Raw genomic sequence first — 27,791 nt, 5'->3', positions numbered from 1 at the left:
CCCCTCTGGTGCAACTGGCCCAAATGCAGTCAGTGAAAATGGGGTTGCACATGAACTTGGGGTGGCTTACACCCATGAACAGCCCTTCCCCAGGAAAGCTGTGGGCAGGGTGATGCCCAACACTGTTACAATCACCCAGACCCATCACCCTTTTGAACTCCCAGGTCTAAGTCACACACTGCCACAGGTTCCTCCTGAGTGGGACTGACAGGCCATGCCAGGTCTGTGTCACCCAGGAGATACACACCCACACACCAAGGGCAGTGAGCACTCGATGCAGCCCAGTTGCCCAGCACAGGGCCTGCAGTTCTTTTCCCATATCCGTGGCACCATTTCTCCCAGGGCCCCAAGCAGACAGCTCAGGAGCAGTTGAGGGCTGGAGACAGGCCAGTTGTGTAACAGAAACATTTTTTTATTGAGTTCAGGAGGCCGAGAACTTTCTCAGTGTGATGACGACCAAGGCTACAAGCACGGACGTACCCAGGAGGGAGGCGATGACAATGGCACCAATAGCTCCAGGCCCCAGCGAGCCTGCAGGGAGAGAGAAAAAGGCATGAGGGCAGTGGCAGTGGGGCCCAGATGGGAAGGGCTGCAAGGATCACCCCACACCCAGCATGTCCCCAGCCATCAGGCCACACTCCTGTCCCAGAGCTCCCTGCAATGGCCATGTCCCATGTCATCACACAGCCCAGGTGTGGTCCTGTACACCTTTGGGCAGGGGGCTGTAGCCAGCCACCAGCACCTCAGCCAGTTCCCAGTAACAAGGGCAGCTGCCACGAAGTGAGGCGGTGGTGCCCAGCTTTCCTGCTAACACTCACTCTGGGAGAGTTGCTTTGCTTGTGGCAGGACCACATCTCAGCTAGTGCTTGCTGTCAGCCAGGAGCCACGAGCCAGGAAAGGCACTCATGCTCCCTGTTCAGGGAGCTCCCGGCACACTCTGTCCTGGAGAGCCCTACTTGCACTCAGGGCAGTTTTCTTTTCAGGGCAGATGCCTGCCATGACACGTCATGGAGCAGGAAGATGGGTCTTGGAGTTATCTTGGGGCTGGCAAGAGCTCCAAAACAGAGGCTTTTCAGCAGGGAAGTTTCCACGAGCAGGAAGTAAAGGCAACCCTCCCTCTCCCCAACAGAGTGGCTTTAACCCCTCCCGGGAGGTGACAGACCCATACGGAACAAATGCACCGTGAGGACATGCCCGCTGCTGAGGGAGGAGCCGCGGGCAGTCCCTCTCGCAGCCGCTCACCGTCCCCGGCGTCCAGCCGGTGCAGGTGGGTGGTGTCCTCGGGCTCCAGCTCGGAGGTGTACGGGGGGAAGGCAGTGGCGTCCGACAGCCGGGCGGTGGTGGTGGCAGCGTCGAAGGGACCGGCTCCAGAGGGCACCTCGGGCGGCTCGTTCCAGAGGGTGGGGACCGAGTCCTGCGGGTACTCTGTTGGAAGAAAAACACCCACGGGCATGGGGGGCCCGGTGAGGCTACAAGTGACAGTCACAGCTCAGCACGTCCCTCGGCTTCAGCTGTCTGCCAGGTCCCCCCAGGGTGGATGAAGGTGACCTGAGGGCTGAGAACCCCGGTATGGCAGAGCTTTCCTCCAAGGGGGCATCACTTCTGCTGAACAGCCATACTCAGAGCAGCCAAGGCAATGCTTCTGTGGCAACCTGGTGTACACACAACACACACAGAACAACAGAGTGCCCTGACACCCTGCAACTCTGCTCATGCACAAACAGACCCCTCACGAACATCCACAGCTGGTTTGCTCATGGATGTCTTTGGGATTGGGCTGGGAAGGGCTGTCACACTGCCAACAAAGCAGAGGCCACCAGGCCACCTGTACTGGCCAAATTCACAGCATCTCAGGGCCCTTTTGTCCTGCACCAACAGCCTGTGCAGTGCAGGATGCTGGAGGTGCTGGCACAGCACAGGACATGGCTCCCCCAGACAGGACCCCAGAGCCCCGACTTCCCCCTGCTGCACCCCCGCCATACCGGGAAGATGAAAGCCAGGCCTGGTTCTGTTTAATGTTACCACTCGTCTCCTGTTATTCCTTCCTGCTGTGGGTCACAGACCAAGCCAGAGAGCCCTCCCTGTGTGTGGCTCACTGAGTGTTCCCTGTCAATGCCCAGCCTTGTTCAGGTGGGCTCTGGCAGGAGCAGGAGACATTCCACAGCTCCCTGCTGAAACCGCTGGGAATGTTGCACTGGCATGGGGAAAAAAGCCGCGGGGAGAAAAAAGAACAACATTCACTGCCAGGGCCCACCTGAACTGACACAATGGCTATCAGGACTGCAAAGTAAGGAGTCAAAAGCTGGAGCAAGCAGCCCAGGCTCCCTGGGGCAAGGCACAGAGGTATCCCCCAGGTACCCCAATTCTGGCATGTGAACCTTGTTGTACCGGGGCACTTGAAGACTTGTCCCAGGCTCTCTGTGGCCTAGGAAGGGAGATGGCAGCAGCACATCTTGGCAGTGCCAGTCCCAGTTTTAAGTGCCAGGAGCCCTCCTTGCCTCCTGTGGAGAGAAGGTGCTGTGGGAGAGCAAAGAATTAATGGGCTGCACCACATTTTGTTCTGCCTTAAGATCCCTCCCTGAAAAAGGAGGGCCAAAACACTCACCTTTCCTGCTGGTACAAACCCACTGAGAATTTACTGCAGGGCTTGTATCAAAGATGCACCATTTCCAGAGCTACTCCAGGCTGCCCACAGTCTTGGGAATGCAGCAAAGTTCTAGACTACTTTTGAAAGCTCTTTCTACAGGCAGAAAAGCTACAGGGTGTCCAGTGAGACAGCAGTCAGGTTTAACCCTGGCACAGTGAGCATCAACAGAGACAAGTTCCCAATGTGCAGCCTATGCCAGTTAGACCCAGACAGGAACCCAGCCACAGCTGGGTGTGGCAGGGAACACTGTGTCCTCACACACTTGGTACATCCATGGTCTCTGCACCACAGGTGCTGTATTGGCTCCTCTGTACAAGCACACAGAGGTTTGTGTTCTATGAGAGTTCCCCACAAACACCTGAGCCTGTGCAGGGCACTTCCCAACCTGTGCTGGAAAACCAACCAGCAGAGCTGAAGACTTGTATCCCATCCCATGGCTCTTCCACAAAGTGCCACTTCCAGTGGACCTCTCTACTTTAAATCCTATGGTTTCACTGCCAGAGAATGGAACAGGAGGAAATACAGAATCCAGTGAGCAAATGTAGTTAACGCAGGAGAGAACCAAGCAGAGCTGGGCTATTTAGCTGGCAACAGTGGCATGGGGAAGATAAGCTGTTGGTTTAGGAACAGACCAAACATACGGAATGCTTTGGAAGCCCTGGTACCAGGCCGCTCTTGTAAGGGAGAAACTCCACACAGAAGAGCCACACTCCAGCTGTGATCTTCTTGACCCTGCCAACACCCCCAGAACCAGCACTGCCACTGTCCCTCACATGGCAGAAGAACACAGCGCTGAGAGGACAGTGTTGCTTCCTTTCCCAAGAATGGTTTTTTTTTCCTCCAGAGCTGAGCATATGCCTTGTCTGTGACCAGGGACTGGTATTAACTCAGATGATCTGTAACAGATGCAGCCACCATCCAGGGAGACTGTATGACCTGTGCTGGGTGTTCCCAATCCCCACTCTCCAAGGGATGAGGAGAGAGCACTATCTGTTCCAACCATAGTGCAAAGGTCCCACAGGTGCCACCAGACCCAGAGGTGTCAAAGTCTCTCCTGTTCTCAGTCCATCTAACTCCTGAAAAACTTCTGGCAGCTCTCTTTAAGCAGGGTACAGAGCTCATTTTTGATAGCCAAATACAGAGGAAACAGTCTAATTTGTTATGAACTCTTGATTTGTAAAAACTTGGATGGTTGCTGGATATGTATTTTGTTAATTCCCCTCATCCAACTGACACACACTTTCAGTTTGCCCGCAGAAAGGGCAGAATGTGCTTAACATGCATTTGCTGTCCTGAGTTCTTGTGGTTTTACCCTACTGGCACTTCAGCCCAGGGAAACACAACCCTTTTCACTCGGGTCTGGTGCCTCAGGAACAGTTGTGAGTTCAGAGGCAGAAGCAGATTCCTGCACACACATTGAGTGAAATACCCACAGCAGAGCCTCCCCAGGAGTCAGGACTCAATGTTGGTCCCCTTCTCAGCTCCTGCCCATCAGTGCTGCTAGAGGAGGTGCCAAGGACCCTACCATGGGCACACAGGGTGGGGGAACACAAAAACGAGAGGCAGGTTCCTCCAGAGCTCATTGCTGCAGCCTAGCAGAACATCTGCTCATAACCAGCACTGTTCTCTCCATGTCTCTCCTTTGATTTTCCCTCTTAACCTAAAAACTCACGAGAAGCCCAAGCACCCATCCAAATATCCTTACACATCCAGCAGGTCTCTTTAACAAGCAGAGGTTTCACACCTGCTTCCCTGACAGTCCCAATGAGTCTCAGCCACGCTGCCACTGGTTGGGAGCAGAAGATCTCTAATGGACCCACATCAAGTGTCACAGTGCCATTTCAGACCCCTGGTAAAAGCAAGAAAAGTGATGGGAAGGACAGAGTTTGTGTCAGGTACCAAATCCCAACACATGCACGCTACGGAGACAGGAGGGCCTTTTCCAGTCACCTGTTGGATAAAACCTAGAGATTCTATGGACAGACAGGGAACCCAGTTCAGGAGATTCAGTTCTCTGCTCTGCCGCTGATATTTTGGGTAAGCACCATAAATCCTGCTCCACCCAGGCTCAGTTTCTCTGTGCACGAGCAGGAAACCAGGATTGAAACATGATCTACATAGAAAGCAGCACCAGAGTGGCCAGGCCTTCCTGCTCACACCTTCACTGCCATTCTGACTCTGATGAGGAGGACATGGCCTGGGAACCTCAACAGTGGCAGCTCTGTACCCAGCAGCAGCCCTTCCCAACGAAAGGGCAAGTTGAAGGGAAGCTCCATGGCCCTGGGGCAAGAAACAGAATTCTAGACTTCTAAAAACACCCAAACACACTGCCATCTCCAGGGAGGGAGTGCAACCAAGAGCTGGAAACTAAGTATTGAAGGTAAGGCAATGCATGGCTTTCCTGCTCAGAACTTTGTAGAAATAAAGAACTAGAAAGACACACACTCAAAATACATCATCTGTCACAAGACCAGATGTTTATCATCTGTGAGAAAGCCATGCATTAGCTGTGCTGCCATCAGTCTCAGAACAACTCCTACCTCTAGGAAACTCCCGTGGTGCACTTGCATGGTTTGCTTGCCCTGGAGGGACCTGGCAGGGGCAGCTGGGAGCACATGGAAGGGCTGCCAGGCTGCTGAGGCACACGAGTGACTCACAGCTGCTGAGGGTCTGTGCCTCAGTGCTGGCTGTTCAGAGGGAGGGAAGCCTCCAGATCCTGGCACAAATGAGCTCTTCCTGAGCACTAGTTAGCTCTGTCTCAGCACTGAAGCACAAGCTGAGGGCAGCTGTTGCTTTCAGACTAACTGTAAAAGCCTTTTCATGAGTAATACAGTTGAAGAACAGCGAGGAGAACAACATGCAATAACCTCATTGGAGTTTTACTGGAGATGGAACTGGACAAAATAGACTAAAATTAATAGAGCGTTTTGCAGAAGGCCAGGTGGATGGTGGCAGTTCTTCCTTCCCACGTGTTAACACTACAAATTGTCTTATTTTAGGGACATCTCTTTGCTGTGCTGTCTTCTCCCTCTCCCCAGCACAGGTTAGTTATAACTGAGGTGAGGAAATGGGAAGATAACATCAGTTACCATAAGGAAATACACAATGAGTTTTCAAGTGATGCAGGGGCCAGGGGAACTCCAGACACATGGGCTGTAGAGAGGTCTAGAGGGGATGATGGCAAAGGCAACTTGACAAAACTGCCATTTCCATGCCCAGAAAGTAGAAGGCAGGGTGAGCTGCCAGCACAATGATGTGGTAGCCAGTACCCCAGGTACTCAGTGACTGAAAGGTAAGACTGGAAGAGTCTCTACAAGTGACAGCCCCAGGGGAAGCCAAACAAATCTGAAGGGACAAGACCCTCCCCACAGGCCAGCTGAGACCTCAAAGCAGGCAAGATGTGGCCACATCACATCACTGTCCCTGGAACTTACTGGTTAGTGGCCAGTAGTATTCCTCACACAAGCTGACTTCAGCACCTCACCATCCTCACTCTCCATCTCCAACCTAGCTCCTTATTCAGGAGTCAATAACATCAGCAGAAATTTGTAAGGGGTGGTGGAGCAGAGCAAGGTTGAGTAATGGCTTACAAAGCCCTGGTTTAAGTCTGAACAGATCTGCCAGAACATCTTTTCCTGAAATTCACTAAACAAAACCTATTAACTACTATCCATGTTCTAATACTTAAGCTTTCAAAAACTTCCTAATAATCTTTTATTCTCCTGTAGTTGAAAACAAAGACACACAAGCTGCTATAGAAAGATGATCTTGGACAAAGCATTCTCCTGTGTCTTTTTCTTTAGTGTGTGTGTGCTCTGTTGCTTTTTTCCCCCAGACTCATTCTGATGTGCTACTGCAGTAAAATGTATTTCTACATTAGCTCAAAACAAGCTCACAAGCCCACATGACAGTTTAAATACCAAATATACACAGGATTCAGAAGCCAATGCCTTGCAGAAGTTTTGTACTAACTTGCACCTCACTTGGAGTTCTGAATTCATTATAGGAATTAAAACCGGCTTTGCTAACAGGAAAAAAAAATAAAATCAGCTCTTCACAATCCTCCTGTGCTCTAGGCCTACATGCTACTTGGGTTTGGAGAAAGAGGAAGTGGAGAAGTCTTAGGTTTGTCACAGATCCTTGAGCTGGCTGTTTCCTGTTGCACCCAGATGACGTGGACAAAGGGAGTTAAAGATGTGCTTGGTTGCTTTCCCATCTTTGATAAATGTGATGTTAGAAAGAGCTCAGTAACTTGGAGAAGTTCACACTTTCAACAGTCACAGAGCCCTGATCATGTTGTGCAGGAAATCAGACCAGCTGGGCAAGCAGCCCACAGGGAGAGGAGACTCATCCTGGACATGGGGTCTGCATGACCAGCACCAGCTGCAGCCCTCTCCAAGGCAGAGTCACTCCTGCTTGTTCTGGAGGGCTCTGCTGAGGAGAGTCAGAGGTGCTGAGACGAAAGGGCAGGGGCTGGTGAACTCTGAGGCCAGCAAGGGGCTGTCCAGCCCCAGGTGGCCATGGCAGGCACAGGGCCAGGGCAGGGCTGAAAGGAGCCCTTGAGCAGCAGCACAAAGGGCAGCCTGTGGCGGGCAAGGCCAGGAGCTCCTGTGTGCAGCAATGCAGAGCTGCGGTTCTGAAGGATACTGAGTAAACTTGTTTACAGAAAGGCAGGGCTGTGTGTGTATGTGCTGAGACCAGAGGGTTGTCTGTGTGCCCTTCCCCTCTTTGTCTGCACCAGGCCGGAAATTTCCTTTTCTAATGGACTAAAAGGCAGAAAAAGTTCCACTGTTCCTTAAAGCACCTGCACTGGGGGCAGGAACTCTCCATGTCTAACGAAGCAGAGAATCATTCTGCTCCTGGGATGGCTTAATAGCCAGGCTGGTTCCTCCTGTCATCTCTGAGGAAGCAGGGAACAACCTGTTAGAGGCCTTAGGTTTCTGAAAAACTGCAGAGAAAGCATGGAATCTCTCCTACACGGCAAGATCTGAATGTTGCATTCCCCAGTACAAAGTCCTTCAAGCCTCACTGCGTGAGCACAACTCACCCAGTAACGGGATCAAGTAAACTTGAGAGTGTGTCACAGGAGCAAAGTGACAGGGAGGCAGTGCCAGGCACAAATCACAGCTGCAGTGCCAGAGCAAGCACATGGAAAAGCTGGCAAGGAGGGGGGACAGAGCAAATGCACCAAATACTGAATATTTAAAACAGCATAGAAGATATCCCAGCTTGGAGAGGAAGTAGATTGAATTTTCACTAGAAATCAATCATTTCCCATAGAGTGAAATACTGCTAGTGATTAAGAAAAGACCTTACCCAAGATGAGGGAAGAGCATGGCCAGTGCTTCTGAGAGCAAGGCACAAGCTGAAACTGTGCTAAAATTATTAATGCTCCACTGTGCTAAAAAAACTCATAGTTTGAGAAGTAAAGTATCCACTTTCTAGTGCTCATTTCTTAGTTACTTTGAAGGTTTCCCAGCACAAAGGTGTCCTAGAAGAAGATACCAGCCACGCTAATTCTGCTCCTCCACACACAGATGTTCCAGACAGACACAGCAGTGAACCCCCCTACCTGTATGAAAGCTCCTTTAAAAAGAATTCCATCATTTGATCTGCTTGACAGCTGACCAGGATCTCACTGCGAGGCAAGATGCTCAGAAGAAACTGGGAGAAAACTACAAAAAAATGTTGCTCCAGTCTTAGAAGGCAGCACAGGAATTTGGGAAAACAAATGCTGTGCCTGTTACCTCACCCTCAGCCATCTCTTCAGCCTTGGCTCCACTGCAAGAAAGGCTTTGGGGGAAGCAATTCCCTGTAAGAGTTTCCACCTGTACACTCAGAGCCCATCAGTGCAGTGGGTTTGAAGTCAGTTTTTTCCAATCTCAGACCTGCAGCCTTTGAAGCTGCCTGTGCCCTCAGCTTCCTGCAGCCAGCACAGCTTTGCTGAAGGCAGGAGCAGATAAAGCTGAGATTTATAACAATCCCCAGGAAAACTGTGCCTTCTTCCCATCACCTCACTGAACACAAGTCAGACCCAGGCACCTTTCCAGCACTGCCCTGGTGCCCCAGCTCCAGAGCGACCCCACAAGGATGTGCACCTTGGCTTTGCACTGGGGTTTTGTGGACACTTCCCTAGTTCTGCCTAAAGCAGCTGCTGTGCTCTGCTGTAGGAGAGAACACAGAAGGAACCAAGAATTGGCACACATGCTTTAGCCAAAGAAAAATGTTTCTTTCGATAACTCTAACTTCTTCCTGCCTTAAAAGCTGAGGGACAGTCTGTCCTATCAGCCACTGATTTTCCATCTCCTGCTGACTGATGCATCCACTAACACCCACATAGGTGCTACTGCAGTTCTGCTTAGGAAAAGTTAAAGTATTTTCTCCTCTGAAAATATATTGTTGCTCACCAGCAGCCATCAAAGCTAGTTTCCCTTAATAAATAGTAATTCAATACATATTTAGGGATGTTTTCAGGGAAGAGAGAGGGGCAATGTAGTAAAGGACTTCTCATGCTTTTCAGCTTTAAATGCAAACAAAGTTCCTTACCTGCCAGCACAGCAGGGACCAGGATGCTGCACAGCGTTAGCAGGATCAGGCAAAAGACTCTGTGGTAGGGCATGGCTTCCCTCAGGAAAAGCATCAGCAGGAATCCTTGAAACTCCTCAAAGCACAGAACAACTCAAAATTTCACTGGTATAATAAAAATTTTGTTCAGTCAGGTAAAAAAAAAAAAAAAAAAAAAAAAAGTAAAAGAAAGTCCTTCACAAGAGCAACTGTGCCGAGAGTGCAAAGCCCAGCAGAGCCTCCCTCGCTCTGGCTCCAGGAGCACACCTCCTCCCAAAGGCAGCTCCACCCTCCCAAACTTGTGCCTAAAACCCCATAGGCAGCCAAGCAGAGCCATCAGGACCCTGCCAGGCCACTGCACACATGAGCAGTTGTTGGTGAGCCCTTCCCAGAGGCTAGAAGATGCTCCTGGTATGTCTCCCATCGGGCTGGCCATCCCGAGGCACAGGAAATAACACAGGAGCCTTTGGGGCAGCTCAGCCCAAGACCAAACAGCCATTCCAGGGCTCTGTTCTCCCTCACTGTGCAGGGTGGCAGAGCATTGCAGGGTGGGGAGAGCAAAGAACAAGAGCCTCAATCTTCTGAGGCTAAAATACTCTGACACAGAGCCAGAGCAGCTCCATGGCATCCTTGTTCCTGGGTGGAATACTTACAGAGCTGGGCTGGGAGCCATGGGTGGTCTCAGAACTGCTGTCAAAGTCTCCAAGTGTTCCAGGAGAGCCTCCTTTGCCAGGCAATGCGAGCGTCCTCCTCGGATCTCAGTCACTCAGGCACCAACTCACCTTGCCAGCCTCTGCCCCTGCCTGCCTCAGGTGATCATGACAGTTCACAGCACAGAAAACCCAGGTTTTTTTTCAAATCATTTGCAGCAACAAGGAACAGGGAAAGGATGAGGTGTATACAAAGGGGAACACTCCAGCTGATTGTCACAGAAGAAATTTCATTAGTATTTTAGAGCTGATGTGATGATGAATACTTCATGGTTTCCCATCACATAATGAATACATAAACACCCCAAATTTCAGTTCTTTATGCTCTAAAAACATGACAAGTAGTTTTGCCTTAAATTTCAGATTCAGATTTTTCTGCAGCGATTGCTTTGCTTTTTGGAGCCGCTATTTTTTCCATCCCTATTGACCCAAATGACTCTTACTACAGAAAAGGGCCTTGTTTGTCACAGAAGGTGGCAAGGCAGTCACCTGAGAACATATCTGCACGTGCCACCACCTTACCTTCATACTAAATACAGAAACCAGAGTATTTCAGCATTTAAAAACAGTACATCTTCCCTATTCGTCCACTAGCCACAAATTCTCAGGGGCCAAGTGAGGTCCTCAAGGTTTGACAAATTATTGCACATTTTCCCTGCTTGTCTTTCTGCATTTTCATTTAGCAGTCAAGGAGCTTCCTTTCCTGCTTCCCAGCCAAGCTCAAGACTAACAGTTTTTTGTGTACTTCTAACATGGTGTAGAGCAGTCCAAAATTAGCTTGCAGAAATTAGATCATACCACTAAAAATGCAGAAAGCATTTACGAACCACACACCTTATATGTTTAAAAAAAAAGAGATTAAAATAAAGTCAGGTTATCAGCCTAAATACAAACTGTTCTCTCAGACATCAGCTAAACATCATACAAGGCTACCATGTAAGTTAGGCCTCAGCACACTTATTTTCCATGCTCATGTGAATGGCAGGACATTTACCATTACCTTCACTGGGATTTTCCACACAAAAACACGTAGAAAAAAAAGGAAAATAAGTCTAAAAAGAGAAACCTACAAGGTATCCCTGTGGACTTCAGGCTGAGGGGAGGAATAAAACCTCTCATTTAGGGCAGCGCATTGCAGTGCATGGGGTGGGCACCAAGTGGCAAAGGAGGTTCCGTGGCCAAGTGTTTGTGTTAAGAGCAAACCAGCTATGGCTTGATCTACCCTGCATAAACATCACCACTGTGAATGCACACGTTTCTCTACAGACAGCAGAGGAAAATTAAAGCTTTCTTGTTAAAAATTTCCAATATCAACTTACTGGTGTTTATTTGAACTCTAAAATTATCAAGTAGGAAAACCAACCAGTATTCCTTACCAGGGAAGAAATAAAGCAGTAGTTGTTGTTCCACATCCTGTGTATTTGCTTGTTTCTTGATGAAAACTGATGCAAGTCAAGTTTGGGTGAGTTTTAGCACCAGGAATTATGTCAATACTCAGCTTTGACAAAAGCAAGCAGAAAGTTTTCTCTCAGATATAATACAACCAGGTTTTATTTAAGTTCTCTCTTTTTTTCCCCCCCCACACTGGCAAAAGTTCAGAGGGAGTTTAAAGTTTTGTAAACATTTTAACTACCCCTCTTCCCCCTTGTATGAATTTACAAAGCAAAGGAGACAGGGAGACCAGATTTGCAACAGTTCCAAGTCTCTCCATGCTAGTGGATCCAAAAACTATATACAAGTCTGCAGCAGTCTCTGTATAGTTACTGTACATGTTTGGGGACAGGGGAAGAGAGAGGAGGAGGAGGGGAAGGTGACCCCAAAAAATGAATAAACCAAACAAAATAAAATCCAAAGCCAAACTGCTCTTGAGCAACTCAAACTGTTTTCTTTAGGCAGTGATGACAGAATAACAGACACCTTTATACAACTCCACCAAAACTGCAGCATATCTCCCTTCGCAGGTTACACCCCTCTGGGGACGGGAGATGGGACCAGGGGGGTCAAACTAAGTGCATTTGGCAGTTTTCCTTCTCTGTCGTTTGTGGTGTGAGGGGGGGGGTGGCTGGTTACGTGGAGCAGGGAAGGTGGTGTTAATCTTTCCGTGAGAGAGCAAGGTTATGACTCCATAAACACTTAGAGGTTATGGATCCCAGTGAAGGTGCATGAAGTACTTTTAAGGTGTAGAAGATAAGCAGGGCCATCATTGCACAAAGCTTCGTCCTCCAGTGTCTCTCTCCGTGACGAAAGGGAATCTCTGCACGATACCTAAGCACTGCTTCAAGTGACAACCAGCTGAGGCTGCTGGCACGTCTCTGAAAGCCAGGGTCCACCCTCTCCAGAGACTACAGATCCACACTGTAAAGATCCCACTGTCTCTTAAACGAGACAAATTTGCAGGAAAAGAGCTCAAAATAAACTGGTCCTAACCCTCTGAAGGTAGCACTTAAGGGGTAAATTCAGCCTGAAAGAAGAGATGCCACCCCCCTTTTTCCAGAGCAGAAGTCCCCACTTGTCCAGGAAGGCTGGAGAATGCCGACGGGAACTCCACCAGCTTCAGCATCACCACCTAATGAAGACAGACTCAAGCTCTCCCTCCAAAAATTATGTGCTGAGAAGGGCTGGCAGGGGGTGTGCAACTTCAAATCAACCCAAGCTAAACTGTGCCCGCTACCGCCCCTCTCCTGTTGCCAGTTTCTAAGGGTAGCTTATGAATGCAACTCCTGGCCAGGAGAGCACCTCTTGCCCTGATGGAGCAGCCAAGTCAGTATCTGTGTGGCATTTTGGTTTTGACCAACATCTGTTAACCACAAACTCTCTCTCAATCTCTCTCTCTCTCTCTCTCCATATGACTGCACTTGTTGGATGTGGTAAGAGTAACCAGGAGAAGGAAGCAATGCTTTGCAGAATCCCAATTGAATTTTTTTTTCCAGGTATGTCAGCAGAATGAATCACAGCACAGTGAAAGCTTGCTGCCCAATTCAGCTTTGTTGTGAACAAAGCCCAACTCCCACCCTCCCGGACTCTGAACAAAGTCCACTTGAGTGGGCTGACAAGTAGGAACAATGCCTGTGCAGTCCTGGGCAGAAAGGGTTTGCTGGGGCCAGAGGAAGCAGCAGCCTGAGATGATTGATCCTGTGATTCACTGCGAGGCAAAGAACAACACAAGGTGGAGAGTACGGTGTCCAAACAGAGAATCCATGGTTAACAGATGCAGGAAAAGCCAGTTGATTCGCACATGCTCAGTAGTCTTCCAAAGTCTCTATTTCTCCCATATTGAGCCGCTCTGATGAAGCATTCACTGAAAACCCTGTGAGAACCAAGAAGGACTGTTGTTAAAAAGCTGGCTGTGGCATAATGTACTTGATACAAAACATCTGTTATGCGCAGCACTACATGTAAGAGAAAGTGAATCTAGGGGTAATTCAGTAAGGCTACAGATGCAGCCACCCAAACTGATCTTTTCCTTAATAAAGTTAATCAGCTGTATATTTAGACAAGGTTCACTTGGTGTTTGAAACCAGATCAGAAGTTCCATTTAAAATATGTCACCTGCAGAGCCAGTATGAGGCACATCTACACATGGTAGCAAAATGACTCTGTAACATCTCAAAAGGGAGCATGCTTAAGTCAACTGCTTCTGGGAAGTGGCTGTCAACACCTTACTTACATGGTGTGAGAGACAGAAATGGGCATTCTGAGAACTTGGAATTCACACATGGAATCATGCTCCCATACTTTAGGAGCTGAGAACAATTTCACCCTTTAAAGTCTCAATGAAATCTAGTAGCAATTTCATCTATTTCCATGTTTTTTTACAAACTTCCATCTCAGGAGTACAACATGGAAACATACAAAGTTACCCAGGGCATGCAGGTGGCTCAAGATGCACTCAAACTTCTACCCAACCTTTCAGCCATATGTGCTGAGGACATGATGCACATGAGAGAAGCATGAGAAAGAGTGAAAACACTTTCACAACAACTAAACAAATCCAACAAATCAAATGCAGCTTTCCTACTGAAATCCCCTTTTTAAAGCTGTATGAACTTCATCTGGAATATGAGAACAGAGGAAGTTTCCTTTTGTAAGGCTACTAAACACAAAGTTGACACTTCAGTGTCTTCAGAGTGCTACAATGGTTTGCTCTGTGCTAGACAACCAACTGCCTTCCACTTCAAGACATAAGAAATGCTCTGTTCAGTAGGTTTAGGAAAATTGTTCTGGCTCCCTCATGTGGCAGTGTGGCCTAAAAGCATCTGAAATAATTCTGTAAAAGAGCGAGTGCACACATTTTTAAAAAGCTGCATTGGTTACATCCCTTACAGCTGGAACTTCTAAACTGTGTTTAGTGATTTCTTCTTCACATTACATGAGTTGGTTTTTAAATATATTCAACTGAGTACCCAGATTAGACGGGCACCTTGGGGTGGCATAAGTCAGGATTCCATTGTGAAGCTCCATATATACCAGTGCAGAAATCACTGATTCAGGTGAAGTATTGACTTTGATGAGACCAAAAATAGAAGAAAGACAAAAACCAAAGGCAGGGCTCTGCTAAAGCCTTAAAAAACCAGCAGTGACATCAGGTGGACAACAGCAGTCTGCTCTACAGCAACTGGGCTCAGCAGAAGCAGCACAACAAAGCCTGGCACAGTGCAGTGCCCTGGCTTCCTCTCTGTCACTCAGGGCACAAACACAGACACATTCATTCCACAACGAACACAACAGTGACCTGTCACTTCACAGTGTTCATGCACTCACACAATGCCCTGGTACCTTAAAAGCTACTTCAAAGAAACTTTTCCATCAGTGCTAAAAGCAGCCTCACATAAAAATTAAGACACAGAACATGATAAATAAATAAAGGACTGCTAATGATGTCATCATCTCCATGGTCTCCAACTGAAAATCTGTGACCACTTCAACCTTTGCTGTCTTTTCTGACAAGGATAGTGGTTAGCTCCTGGAAAGAGGTGGCAAGGCAAAGACAGCCCCAGAAAGCTGATCTTCTTAAAAGAAAGGAAAACATGCTTTTCTTCAAAGAATAAATCAGCATTAAAGCAATAAAATAGCCATAAGTCAACTCAAAAGAGGAAAGGATATTTATCTGACATCCCTGAACTACTTAGAGGTTTCCAGATAATAACCCAGTTATCAAAGAGGTCATCAGATGAAGGAAAGTTTGACACAAGTTTTCCATGAGACTGGTACAGAATTTTTCAAATCCTTAAATAAATAATACTACTGAAAATATTCTAAAGACATTACAAATTTTCTACTCAAATTCAGTATTACCATTTAACGTCAATAAGAATCCTATAAGCAAATCCTCTAATCCCCTAAGCAAACCACCACTACCAAATTAAATGTTAATTTTTAAAAACTGAAACAGACCTAACAAGCTGGGATCTGCCCGAACCATTTTCTGTTTCTTCTTTTTCTTCCCGCTCTGCACAGCCTCGAAGTTGGACTGCTGGTTGTTGCTCTGATTGGTCTGAAAGACTGAATGTAGCGAACTGTGGTTCATCCCCCACACTGAATCCTAGAGAATAAATTAAGGACAAGATTACAGAGCACACTGAAGTCTGGATTATTTATACAGAAAATATTCAGAGAGCCCAAAGCACTCCTATACCCATGTGGCAGCACTAGCTACTGATGTATCCACTTCATCTTCCCATAGCATTTCCCAGACCACCACGCAAAAACACTCCCTGATCTACAGTTAGTCTCAACTGTTAAGTTACAAAGGAAGCTTAATCCTTTGGTAAAAACTGGAAAGCTCTTTATTGTCGGCATTTGCCCAGATGCTGATGAATGTAGCGGGGGTGCTGACTCTCCAGTCTCAAGAAGCAGAGCCACCTTTACCTGCTGTTGCTGCTGTTGCCTCTGCTGACTGGCTTTCTGTTTGGCACGGCGCTCGAGGAACTGCTTGGCAAACTCCTTGGCCTCAGGAGTATCTCCAAGGTAGGCTCGGATGTAGTCATGGACCTCATAGGGAGACTCCACTTCCTTCAGGAAGGAAACAAACGTGGGAACTGCAAGAAGAAGGTAGACCATGAGTGAATGCATGTTGATAGCAAACACACACATGCAATAAACAGCAATGTCAGATTTGTGTGTCAAATATTTGCTGCTCTAGTAGCTTGCCCTTCCCAGCTCCCCACAATAAAGCCCTATCATGCAATGCAGGATGAAACTGGATCCTCATCTATCTGCTTGATAATGCTTCCATGATTACCAGAAATCTTCAGGATGGCTCTGGCTGACAAACTTCAGAACTTTTTCAAATCCCACTGATTGGCTATAGTTAAGACAACAAAAACCTGCAAGAGGATGCAGCCAGTTCTTCTGATGACTATTTAATGATGTCCTTTTGCTGAGTGCATTGGAAACATTGGTTTGATGTCATTACAGTCCCTGAGAACTACTCTGTCAGGAAACAGAATAGATATTGTTCCCCCCTTCCTTTCCACCTCTTACCATCTAAGTTATTGGCTGTGTTCAGTGCATGAAGCATCTGTTCACACCACTGAGTGAATCCATCCTGGGCTTTATTAACTCCCTGGAACAATTTCAACAGCTTCTCCTCTTCTTCTACCTTCTTGTTTTGTCTACTTGTAATACCTACAGATTTACTGAGGGAAAAAAAATGCATATAATTAGATTATCAGTTAACAGGCTTACCCACAATGCAGTATACAGTACAGTGTTTTAAGACTATTTTACAAGATGAAAACACTTTTTAAGAACAAAATTTTCTAAGCAGGTGACAAAATGAACTGTGAATGGTCACCTATTAGCTATTTTTGTTGTCAAAGCAGATCCTGAATTTTTTTTCTATCAAAACAGACAACAAAAAGGAAAACACATTAAGATGTACAAACTGCCAAGTGATCATGGCAGGAGTGGTTTTCTTTGCAAAAGCTCCTTCCCCAGTTCCTACCTGAGGCTGGCATTGCTTTTATTTTTATTGGTCGAGTTACGAGGTCCCACTTCCTTCACTGCATCATCCCAGAAACCCATGTTTGAGTTTTTGGTATCAGCATTACTCCAGATGCTACTGACTAGGTCAGATGCCCACTGGTTGCTGGGATTAGTGTTTAGAGAGCCCCACACTGAATTCCCAATGCTGGTGTGCAGGTTAGAGTGCTGTTGAGACATAACAAAGAGATGCTGGTTATTAGAACAGACCCAGCAGAAAGGACATGAACAGAGGGAACTGGCATGACTGCTTTGCTCCATGTACTCATTAGATAAATAAACATACCGTGGTGTTTCTGACTCTGTTTGGCTGCTGGTGCTGCTGTTGCTGCTGTTTCTGCATCTGCCTTGCCTCCTCCTGCTGTATCTCCAGCAGGGACTTGGTGGTGCCTGTTGGTTTGGTGACATTACCCCAGCCTGACAATTTTTGCTGCTGTTGCTGCTGCTGTTGCTGGAGGGCCTTCATTAGTTCACGCTGCTGACGCCTTTGCTGTTGCATGCAAGACAAAAGTGCTTGTAAATAATTTCAGATGATTATTACTATTCAAAAGTCTAACTTGGAAACTGGTTTTAAACAGAATTCACTTTCTTCTGGAGAAGTCTAGCTGACCTATTATTGTTCTGGTCCATTACAGTTCCTCCAAAAAGGGAGACATGAGGTAACCAGTAAATACAAATTGTTTATTAGCCTGGGTCAGAGTAAATTTATCAAATCATGACTGCAATCAGCTTCTTGGAAGAAGACCTTCTCTCTTACCATTACTTGTTTGCCCTCAACTCACCTTCCCTTTAACTGCCCTGGTCTTGTGAATATCTTCAAACATGTTAGAATATAGATGGGAAATAACTGTGTACTGTTTTGTGAATATATTACATTCCCAAGGTTCAAAGGGTGCAGTGCTCCCTTCTTTCAGATTCTTGTACTACAAAGTGATAAAAACTTCCACACAAGTGTTTACTGAACCCATGCCTGATGGACAGGATTTTGAGTTATGCTATTTCAAAAAAACGTTCCTCATCCTCACCATTCCTTCTAATAACTGAAGTGACAGCTAAGCAGTCCCACAGCTGAGTCCCCTCTAACAAGTTGCACTCTGCTGCTGTCAGTGTTTACCTCTTCTCGGAGTTGCCGTTCTCGTTCTTCTTCTAACTTTTGGATTTCAGCCAATGACAGTGTGGTCTGGGATTGACAAGCTCCTGAATTTGATTGCTGACCCCATGTTGAAGATGAAGGGAGCTGGACCAAAACAGACATCATCAGGAATTACAAAACATTTCAGAGAATACTGCTGGAGTATAATCAGGAAAAAAACAGTATAAACCCAGGGGAAAAGACCACCTTTAAAATTTACCAAAATCCTAGGAAGTACAAAATGGTATCATAATAAAGTATGAAAAGGTAGAAAATAGAAATTATACATTCTTTGAATGCCCTCTGATGCATCAGTCTTGGACACAGTGTATCAAGAATAATGTAACACTTCATTACCTGGAAAAAAGCAATTCATTTAGCTTTCAAAGCCTTCAGGAATTCCAAGGCTTTAGAAACTTTGCAGGGGCCCTTGCTCATCTGTGCCCATGCGTGATGCCTCGCCAATGTGCTTCTATTGACAGAACATTTTCACTTTTTAATTTCTAACTTCTCTTCTCTTGCTTCTCACACCTTTACCCTCTTCGCCCTCTCCAGACAGCTCATCCAACCCTGCTCTACTCAAGCTACCACAGACCACCCTGACTGCAGCTGTGTCTTCCCAGCTGAGCTGAAAGGAAGTTAAACCACAGGAACAGGTTACCTTCATTTGTGCAAGTTGCTGCTGTTGCTGCTGCTGCTGCAGCCGCCGTAAAGCCTCCTGCTGCTGTTGCCTCTGCCTCATGATCTCCTTCTGGCGCTGGAGTTCCAGCTCCTTGCGCTTCCGCTCCTCCTCCTCCAGCCGCTGCCGGGCCGCCTCCTCCTCCATGCGCAGCCGGCTCTCCTCCAGCCGCCGCTGAGCTTCCTCCTCTTCCCGCGCCCATTTGGCAGCCTCCTCTTCCTTCCCAGGACACAGAAAGGAATAAAGTCTAAGGAGACTTCGCAGAATTTAAAATACTGTGAACTCTGTGGCACTGATATTCTGACAGAACAGAGAGGGATCACGTTATCTGTAATCTGTGCTGTTTGGGCTGTTCTTCTACCTTTACATTTCTCAGTAATAAAGTAATATAGTAGATATTCCCTAAAAATATGTTTCCTAATAATACAGTCTTTTATGCCCTAAAAATACATGTTTCCCATCGCTCCACCAAGGAATTTGGAAGACAATGACATCTCCCTAACTCACACCAGCTAATTTCTTACTACTTTCCTTCTAGTAGATACACAACCTTCCACTCTGAGCTTCTGTCTGCTTATACTATTTACAGTACTACCACACTCTCAGTGAAATAAAACTTGGCAAAAATAATAGTTGAGAAGAGACAGGTGACAAAGATGTCTACAGTTGTTACTCAACACCAGAGTTCCAGAGAAGATGCTTCTGCTAAAAAGACAGAATTGGTGATCGACATCTTACAAGGGAGGACCCTGAAAAGGCATTTTTAAATATTAACTGGGAATTCTGAAATGGACCTGGAAGTTAACGTGAAGCCAATCACACTTCAAGATTAGTCTGACCAAGAAACTGTGAGACCATCAATTAGGGGGGATGGAAGCTCAAGTTCCCCAACAGGGACTTCTAATGCTGACCCCAAGGAGAAAAAATCTGTTAATAAAAAAGAAAAGGGAAGAAAAAAAGTTGAAACTCTGGCAGTGGATACAGACTTGGCATTGCACAGAAAGACTGCCAAAACTGATCATCTCAGATGACACTGAGAGTGCTAACTCAAACTGTTATTCTGCCTCAGAAAGGAGTGTGTTGCAAAGCTAAATGTGAAGGGAGACCATTCACTCCCACCCAAACCTCTTTACCTACGGGTTCTGAGGATTCTGATTGTTTTGTCTGAAGTCAGGATACAGGTAAACAACCTCTTCTCACTCAACGTGACACTATCTGCAAACTCTGCTTTCTTTGACCAAAACTGATGGTCTCTCAAGTACTGGTGTGAGTTCCAAAGCCTGTTTGTTGTGGCAGCCTCCATAATTAAATAGAAGATGTCCCTTTTGTCATTTTTCACCTGTTTACGAATTAACTCCTCTCGCTGACGTCTTTCCTCCTCCTCTCTTCTCCTCTCCTCCAATCTCCTAAGTGCTTCCTCCTGTTGTTGCCTCTCCTCTTCTTCCCGCTGCCGCCGTAGTGCAATTTCCTGCTCTCGTTGTCGCCTAAGGGCCTCCTCCTGGAGTTGGGAACAAAATGCCAGTTTATAAATTCCATTTTAGCAACAAACCATATCAGAACACAGATTACAGCATTGTCTGGCCAAATGAGTAGCCTCAAGAAAAGCTCCCTAGCTCCAAACTAAGCCGTACCAAAACATTGCATTAAGCATGACAAACCCATATGTTAACGGGTATTTCTGATGCAATGTGCATCTCCTACCTAAATCATTTCAATGAAAAACAAAAGATATAATTGCCCATCTTTGGTTGTAAAAAGAATGGTATTGAGAATGACAACAAAAGGCGAGACTCCTCTTTTCACTCCGCAGCATTGGCAGTTGAACATTAGATCTGTAAATATTTCAGTGTGTGGGTATCATTAATTCCTCTGGGGGACGGCTGTCAGCTATAAATTGAAAGCTTTTCCTACTTACAGGAGTTTCTGAATACTGACTGTTCAAGAGCACTACAAAATTCAAACCACATCTCCAGACACCAGAAAGAAGCTGATGCAGCTCAGTGCATTTAAGGACAGTTACTTTTGAAGTCTCAAGGGCTTTCACTGGGCTATCCCTATACTATTTAAATAGTATGGGTAACAAAAGATTTCTTAAGGGCTTTCATTTTGGGCTATCCCTAAACTATTTAAATAGCTTCTAATAAATTATGCTGTTTTCCAAGTACTAAAATTATTTACTTAACTCAAAAATTAAACATTAGCACCCTTTCCTATCAACATAAACATTCTGCTATTTGGGGTTTTTTGAGGAATAGGGAACAAGCAGCTTCCTGTATATTGTTAAACAGGATTCCACCTGGGGACCTCTTCCACCAGTTCTGACTTTCCTTTACATAAAAAAGCCTTAGTTTTTGCAGCCTTTTCTGGCCTCTGATGTCCAGCAACTCAGTTAAGGCCATTCTACTTTTTACCCATTCTGTTGTCTGACTTACCCTACCACCTGAAGATCTTCATTTTTGGACCAGAAACTTTTTAAGCTTTTATAATTTTGTATTTTCCTTTAAAAACGACCACCACAAACACACTCCTGCAAGTTTTTTATAAGCAATATGTTATTCACGGGATGATCAGGGATTAATTGTGCAGCATGGATGTAAACTCTGGTAAATCAAGGAAGTTAATTGTGAAAACTAAGACTCTTTTATTCAATCTGACACCAAAGCTTCATGTACACACAGCACAGATAAACTACACTACAATTCTCTGGACAACTGCCCTGGGTTTTTTTCTGATAATGAATTTCAGATGCCTCAACAAAACTGTCTGTAGACAGGACATCTTTTATAAGCAATCCCACGGCACTGAACAGTTTCTGGCTGCAAGCCAGTAATTCATTCGTATTCCTGAATATCACTTAAGTGGCTTGGTGCTAGATGTAAGTGCAGTAAGTGGGTTTTTCCACTAGCTAGACACAAAACAGTGATTCATTTTCTCATTAATCAAATGAGCTTCAAGTGCAACACACACCACCCAAACCATTTTTGAAATCTGGGCCTTTAACTGTATTAACTGGACATGTGCAGTGAAGTCACAGTAATCAAGAGTCCCCAATAAAAGTGCTGAAAAATTTCTGCTTCCTGTATCTCTTATCAAAAAGGCTGCTGAGTAGGCTGGAGGTGTCAGTCTTTTGTTTGCCTGGAGACCACAGAGTAGGATCTGAGCTCAGAAATCCTCAGTGCCCGCCAGGCTGGGGGCTCTCACTGATACAGCATGTAGCACCTGGGAGAGGTGAGCAAAGCCAACAAGTCCTCCCGTGGGACAGCACTTCAGTGACATCTCTGCCCTACTTTCCCCTTGGGAAATGAGGTTAGAATTGCCATTAGAAAAGCTGTACAGATCTCCTCCTTACTCAGGCATGCCAGGAGAGACACTGTTGAATGACATCAGGAAAAGACTTCTCTCCCTCCAACAGAACTAAAGACGAATAGTGTTTTACTGACATGAGGGAAAAAGCCCTGCAAGATACAAAAAGCTGGGAAACACAGTCTTTTTTCTGACTCTTCACACTTATAAAAAAGTTGTTTTAATATTTACTTCTGTATCTTAATGGATGTGTTTTGTTTGAGCATGTGACCAAAACCATTCAAAGTTCTCCAGTTTTCTGACACTGACTGGTATGAGAAACAATCAATCCTTGGCTCTTAGTGTTCCTATATTCGTAGATTCCTCCTCCAAGACATTCCCACTGTTCTTTAGCATCTTTCTTAGAAATTGTTTTCAAACACATACATCTTGCTGTACACACAGCTTATTTCACATCTTTCAAAATATCTGTAATATTATAAAAGAATCCTTAAGCAGCAATCCCCAGTTCAACAGACTCTGGATTTTTAAATAAAATAGAGAAATTTTTGCAGTTGGTGACAACTGCAATTCTGCTTGTCTATGTTACTAGGGCTCATAAATCTTTTTGCTCTCCTCTTTGAAACAGGTATTTTCAAGGGAGAACTAAAGACATAATTGAGCAAAAACAATTATTAGCTGGTTATTAAACCTCAAATTTTGTTCCTGAAAGGAATCAATTATTACAAAATAGAAGATACCAGACCAGAGACAAAAATGAAATACAGCAGCTACACAAGCTGGGCATTACTGTTTGCAATTCTACAGCGCAAAGTAATTGATGAAAACTGAACAGAACTAAATTCAACATTTGGTATGACATTTCATCCTACAGAATTGAATTTCTATTAGTTATTTTTTTTTATTTAGAATTCACCATCAACAGCATATTTACTAACCTTATATACTAGTCTTTTATGCAGTATTACATCAAAAGCCTTCCTGAAGTCCAGGCAGATTAAGTCTACTGCTTCACCCCTCTCAGCTCTCACTGTCATCTCCTCAAAAGAAGTTAATCAAATTTGTTAAGCATCATCTCCTCTGCATAAATCCATGCTAATAAATCAGTTCATCCCTGATTCTACAATGCCTTTTAGTACAGAAGTCAGATTCAAATATTGACCAGTTGTTTTTTTTTTTAAATACAGAATACAACGTTATTTTCTCTTTCCAGAGAAGTGCTTAAACTCTTTGTTACCTTTTCAAGACATTACTGCTCAGAATTAAGCATTGTGGCAATTATTGCATTGGTAATGAACTAAGATACTTGCTGTTACTGCTTTTCAACCCCGCTCTGCTTCTTTCTTGTAAATAGTTATTTCCCATGGCATCTCAGAACGGGAGAGTCAAACTGTTTACTGGACAAATCCAAAGTGGACAACAAAACTTTGGAATTTAACAGACATTGTTACACACAGAGGCAAAACTGTTACAGTGAAAAGAAACAATCCAAGTCTACTTGAAGCCAGCACAGATGACACAAATTGAGTTACCAGCTGAAAAATGCATTCTTGTTATTGAACCAGATCTAAAGCAATCCATCTCAAAAGTTACACTTTTGAGTGCATTATTGTTTCAATGTTAGTTTGACCTCAAGTAGAAGATGCTTTTCTGTACAACACAATGACTTCCTGCACACAAAGTAGATACACTGAGGCAAGGAGCCATTTACTTGCAGACTTGATTCCAAAGACACCATGAAATTACCTATACATCATACTGTACCAATTAAAACAGACCTCTGTGACAAACCCCAAACCCTGAGTGAACACAGATCTACAGTGAACTTCCAAACAAAACTAGAGATTCTACAGGCTTCCTCAGAAGTGTCTGATCCTTAAAGCAGCTTAAAGATCCTTACAACTGCCTACCTAAGCTCCTAAGAAACACTATGAGGGACAGAATTATTTAGTACTTTTGCCTATTATTCATGTGGTACTTTACAGGACATTTACTGACTAACTCCTTAGTGAATAAGTTCAGCCTTGTGCTTGCCCTTATCCTTCACATGCAGAGTGAAAACTTTCTTGTCTTTCCCTCCTGCAACACTTAAGGAACAACTACATTTTCCTCCATACAGAACTCAGAAGCAAATGCTAAAAATGCCAAACTAATAATGTCTCCATTTTGTATTCTTGGACAATTAAAAACGTACTACAATTTCTACATTTATTCTCCTAGTGCAACACTGACCACGTAACTTTTTAAGAAATATGCCTGATCAACCTACATCCCTTCCTTTCCCAATTATCAACTCAAGTAAAAAAGCTGACAGACTCTATTCCCAGATAACAATTTATTAATAAAAAATTTACTAAGTTAAAAAAGTTAAACAATGGAAAAAATAAGCTCAATGTCACATCACTTTTTGTCCACTATAGCCCTGAACCTGTTATTCATTTGAGACAGCTGCTCAAGCTCCAACTACTCCAGAATATATCCTCATAAAACACTTAACTGCATAAATGGGAAATAAAGATCAAAACATGCAGTAACCGGGCAACTAACTAAAGTCTAACATTGATATTAAAAAGTTGAGGGAATATTCCACACGGAAAAAAGGGCCTGTGCTCACAAACAGAAACCTCTCTTAAAGTGAAGCATCAAAGCCCGTTTCTCAGACTGCAGTTTGGGCTCTTAAAAAAAAAAAAAAGAACAGAAGAATCGTAATTTAATATACTCACATGAAAAATATTGAAACTGTCTTGATACACACCTACCAAAGATTACTTAGACCCCACAGGATTCTTAAAGTGAGTTTGATAAAAATATTATAATTAATTAGAGATTAACTACATTGGGGAAACTCACTTGCTTCCTGCGGGCCAGTTCTTCTTCTTCCCGTCGTTTCCTCTCATCTTCCTGCTGCCTCCTAAGTAGCTCTTCTTGTTGCCTCCGAAGCTCCTCCTGCCTTTTCCTCTCCTCTTCCTCTCGTTTGGCCCTCATTTCCACTTCTCTCCTCTCTTGCTCTAGCTACAATTCACATAAAACTACACTCAGATGCAGGTAACGTATTCCTACACCATTTCTTAGGGCAACTCTGCTGATATTACAGTAACAGCTTAACAGTGAAGCCTCTGACAGATGCTCTCCCTTAATTGCAATTTTACCTATCACCTGGCTGCCTACTGAGGTCAGATTCCTGAAACAGTCTAGAACAATTCTGTACAATTTCTGTTTGTAACAAACATTAGTTCTCTAGTCAGTCTTTCTACATCAGCTCCTCAAAATACCCTCTGACTTTGGAAGCGAGTAGTGAGTTGTTTTGCAGTCATCATAAAATAGTAATTTTCAGGAAATGTACAGAGTCATACAGGTTCAAACTCACAAAAATAATTTAATACTTAAGAGTACATGTAGAGTAACACTGCCAAACAGGACTCCTGTGATTCCCCAAACTAGTTCTGGTGAAAATCACAAGGATTAAAAGTACAACTACCTGGTCTCAACTCAGGGTTTGGCCTGACAGCTCATGATGATCTCAGTTTTAAAACAGATGTGGCTAGTGAAGAGGTTTTAATCACAAATGTAGAAGACAACCACTATTACAGAGGTCAGTAGTACCTCCACAGCGATAGTTTCCAAACAGCTGTCCACAAGGATTTCATAACTTTTTATAACTCCTGTTCTCTTTATGGTGTTTTCCATGAAAATCTAGTCAAAATCATCCATTAAAGAGCTTAGCTCAAGAACCACAATTACATTGCAGAAGAGCAATCCCAACTTCTTACAGTACAAAACAGTTTCTGACCTTTGCAGCCTTGGCCTTCTCGAGCTGCTGAAGTTGTTCTAGAGCTGGTCCCTGAGCTGCAGTATCAATGGGCAGATCCCAGACACTGCTTCCTTCCCAGACTAGACAGTGAAGAAAACAAACATTGACAAGCAAAAATAAGCAGATGAACCAAACATAACTGAAAGGGAAGAATCTTGTGTATGTTGTTACTATGTTTTAGGAACTAAAATCACATTAACACTTTTGCCTTGAGTCAGTAGAGGGCCACCTTATCTTTCTGGAGAACAAGGCCTGTACATGACTGAAGGCTGCGTTTCCAATTAAATTCCACAGAAAAATCAGCTATTCCAGCTCCTCCCATCAGAGCACAACATCCTTAAACAGAACAATACCTTCAGATCCAGGTTTCCCATAACCATTGGAAAAATTACCATATTCTTCACCACTCTCAAATGGAACTTCTACTTCAAGACAAAGCAGGCTGATCTAGTTAAACATCATGATGCAGAAATAATTTCCCCTTGTGTCAAAAAGGGAGGGATCATCTCAAAGATGCTGATTCCTAATTCATAGACTTTTCCCAAGAGACATTACCCAGGGTAAGCACCTTACCTGTAGGTTGTGAAGCTGACTGAAGTTCCCATATTGAGCCAGTGTCCGGCACTGACACAGACCTTGTAACGGGTGGCATCATGTTCTGTTCAGATATTCTGCAATACCAACAGGAAGAGTCAACACGCCACTTCCAGGGAGAGGAGTGCTCTGAACACGCATGAGATTCAGTAACTTGTAACATACTGCTTTCCTTCCACACCTCTATTTAAAACAAAAATATGATGTGGACAACAGTAGTTGCTTGCAGAGTTGTTGATCTCACCCTGATGCTAAGTCAAGGGTTAAGCTACAGTTTTGCATCTGGTGATTAGAGGCCAGTTTGAAGAATGAGCATCCAGTACTGCAGAACTGGCAAAGCTCCTTGGTGACCAGACCAGCACAATAGATCTGTCAGACAGGTACAATTTCAACACCTCATTTCCATAAAGACTCTGAGGCAAAGGTTACATATATAAAGAAGTACTCCATATTCAGATGCTGTTTCCTATTATTCTGAAACACACTCATATTCTCATTACCATCTTTAACATACATAATCCTAAAATATGAGCAAACTTCACTAGGACGACAGCTGACAAGATGTAATAATTACTGTCATACACAGACTAGACTAGAGTACAGCAAGAACAGAATTCAGTACAAGTCTGGACTAGCTCACCTCATCTTCAGGGCCTGGAACTGTTGAAGGAGAATAGCGAGCTGCTGCTGCTGTTGGGATGAGAGGGCTGCCTTCTGCTGCTGAGCCAGCATCTGTGCATACTGTTGTCTTCAAAAGAGAAGCATACAAATGGTATTTGTTCACTTACAACCAAGTTGCAGACAGATTCATGCTCTGGGACTAATGCCCACTGACCTATATAACGTACATACTAAATACTAGAGGAAACCACAGAACAGGAGCTTGGCAAGAATCAAAACACAAGAATACAGCCAGTTGGCTCATGAGCAGAACCAGACTTTACCCTCAGCTATGCCACCTGGCTATTACTGCCCCATGTTTCTCTTGCAAGCTGTGCAACACAACACAAATTCCATAATGTTAGTTCAAATTAACCTGGCTTTGATCACTGCCCACCTACAATCAGTCTCTTCCCCAGTACGTCAAGGCACTGCCTAGAGTACAGGAGCAGGCTCTTGCCTCATTCAATTCTAAGCTGACAATCAGTATTAAAAACAATAATCTTGATACAAGTTTTTGGGATCCCCCGGAAAAGCATTCTATCTGACTGCATTCTTTCCTTCAAGCTGCTGCAAAAAAAAGCTGTCAGGAGCTGGTCATAAATGAACAACTGACAGCTTAGGCAAAATAGATGACAAACTGCTTTACCCAGCAGGACCTTCCCTGATCTTCAAAGATCTGAGCAAGCAGACCAAAGATAAGTTCC

The 27,791-nt window shown here is 44.8% G+C and overlaps 2 protein-coding genes across 12 annotated transcripts in view; both read right to left on the bottom strand.

Moving 5' to 3' along the window:
• Nucleotides 1-391: 391 nt before the first annotated feature.
• Nucleotides 392-11,275, bottom strand: SNORC (secondary ossification center associated regulator of chondrocyte maturation). Of its 3 annotated transcripts, none has more exons than XM_033068409.1 (3): nt 9,194-11,275; nt 1,243-1,425; nt 392-531 (listed from the first exon to the last, which is right to left on the bottom strand). In XM_033068409.1, the coding sequence occupies exons 1-3, from the start codon at nt 9,285-9,287 to the stop codon at nt 422-424; spliced, it is 387 nt and encodes a 128-aa protein (XP_032924300.1). In that variant the 5' UTR covers nt 9,288-11,275; the 3' UTR covers nt 392-421. The 3 variants fall into 3 exon arrangements, with proteins under 3 accessions (XP_032924300.1, XP_032924299.1, XP_032924298.1); XM_033068408.1 differs by lacking the exon at nt 392-531 and having other exon boundaries at nt 555-1,425; nt 9,194-9,337; nt 9,865-11,275; XM_033068407.1 differs by lacking the exon at nt 392-531 and having other exon boundaries at nt 555-1,425.
• Nucleotides 11,276-11,454: 179 nt separating this feature from the next.
• GIGYF2 (GRB10 interacting GYF protein 2) overlaps nt 11,455-27,791 on the bottom strand; it is a 75,724-nt gene continuing 59,387 nt past the window's right edge. For 6 of the 9 annotated variants that reach the window (XM_033068397.2, XM_033068399.2, XM_033068398.2 and 3 more), the window contains 14 exons: nt 27,065-27,172; nt 26,404-26,501; nt 25,810-25,910; nt 24,870-25,031; nt 22,958-23,059; nt 20,056-20,214; nt 18,699-18,935; nt 18,020-18,142; nt 17,192-17,395; nt 16,868-17,073; nt 16,405-16,559; nt 15,790-15,959; nt 15,316-15,463; nt 11,455-13,228 (listed from right to left, as the gene is read on the bottom strand). In XM_033068397.2, the coding sequence (XP_032924288.1) occupies nt 13,161-13,228; nt 15,316-15,463; nt 15,790-15,959; nt 16,405-16,559; nt 16,868-17,073; nt 17,192-17,395; nt 18,020-18,142; nt 18,699-18,935; nt 20,056-20,214; nt 22,958-23,059; nt 24,870-25,031; nt 25,810-25,910; nt 26,404-26,501; nt 27,065-27,172 (2,041 nt within the window). In that variant the 3' untranslated portion in view covers nt 11,455-13,160. The remainder of the gene's footprint in view (nt 13,229-15,315; nt 15,464-15,789; nt 15,960-16,404; nt 16,560-16,867; nt 17,074-17,191; nt 17,396-18,019; nt 18,143-18,698; nt 18,936-20,055; nt 20,215-22,957; nt 23,060-24,869; nt 25,032-25,809; nt 25,911-26,403; nt 26,502-27,064; nt 27,173-27,791) is intronic. The other 3 variants (XM_033068402.2, XM_033068403.2, XM_033068405.2) reach the window with 2 other exon arrangements.

This window comes from Catharus ustulatus, chromosome 10 (assembly GCF_009819885.2).
Source record: "Catharus ustulatus isolate bCatUst1 chromosome 10, bCatUst1.pri.v2, whole genome shotgun sequence".
In the NCBI taxonomy this organism is placed as follows: domain Eukaryota; kingdom Metazoa; phylum Chordata; class Aves; order Passeriformes; family Turdidae; genus Catharus; species Catharus ustulatus.
The sequence above is the reverse complement of the archived record's forward strand: the minus strand, read 5'-3'. Positions and strand labels throughout refer to the sequence as shown.

What these genes read in the sequence shown, in the direction of transcription:
- SNORC (XM_033068407.1), bottom strand. Translation starts at nt 9,287, where the DNA reads ATGCTTTTCCTGAGGGAAGCCATGCCCTACCACAGAGTCTTTTGCCTG. An exon ending in GGTCCCTGCTGTGCTGGCAG is followed by an intron (nt 1,426 to 9,193) that starts GTAAGGAACTTT and finishes TTCTTCCAACAG; the next exon opens with AGTACCCGCAGGACTCGGTC.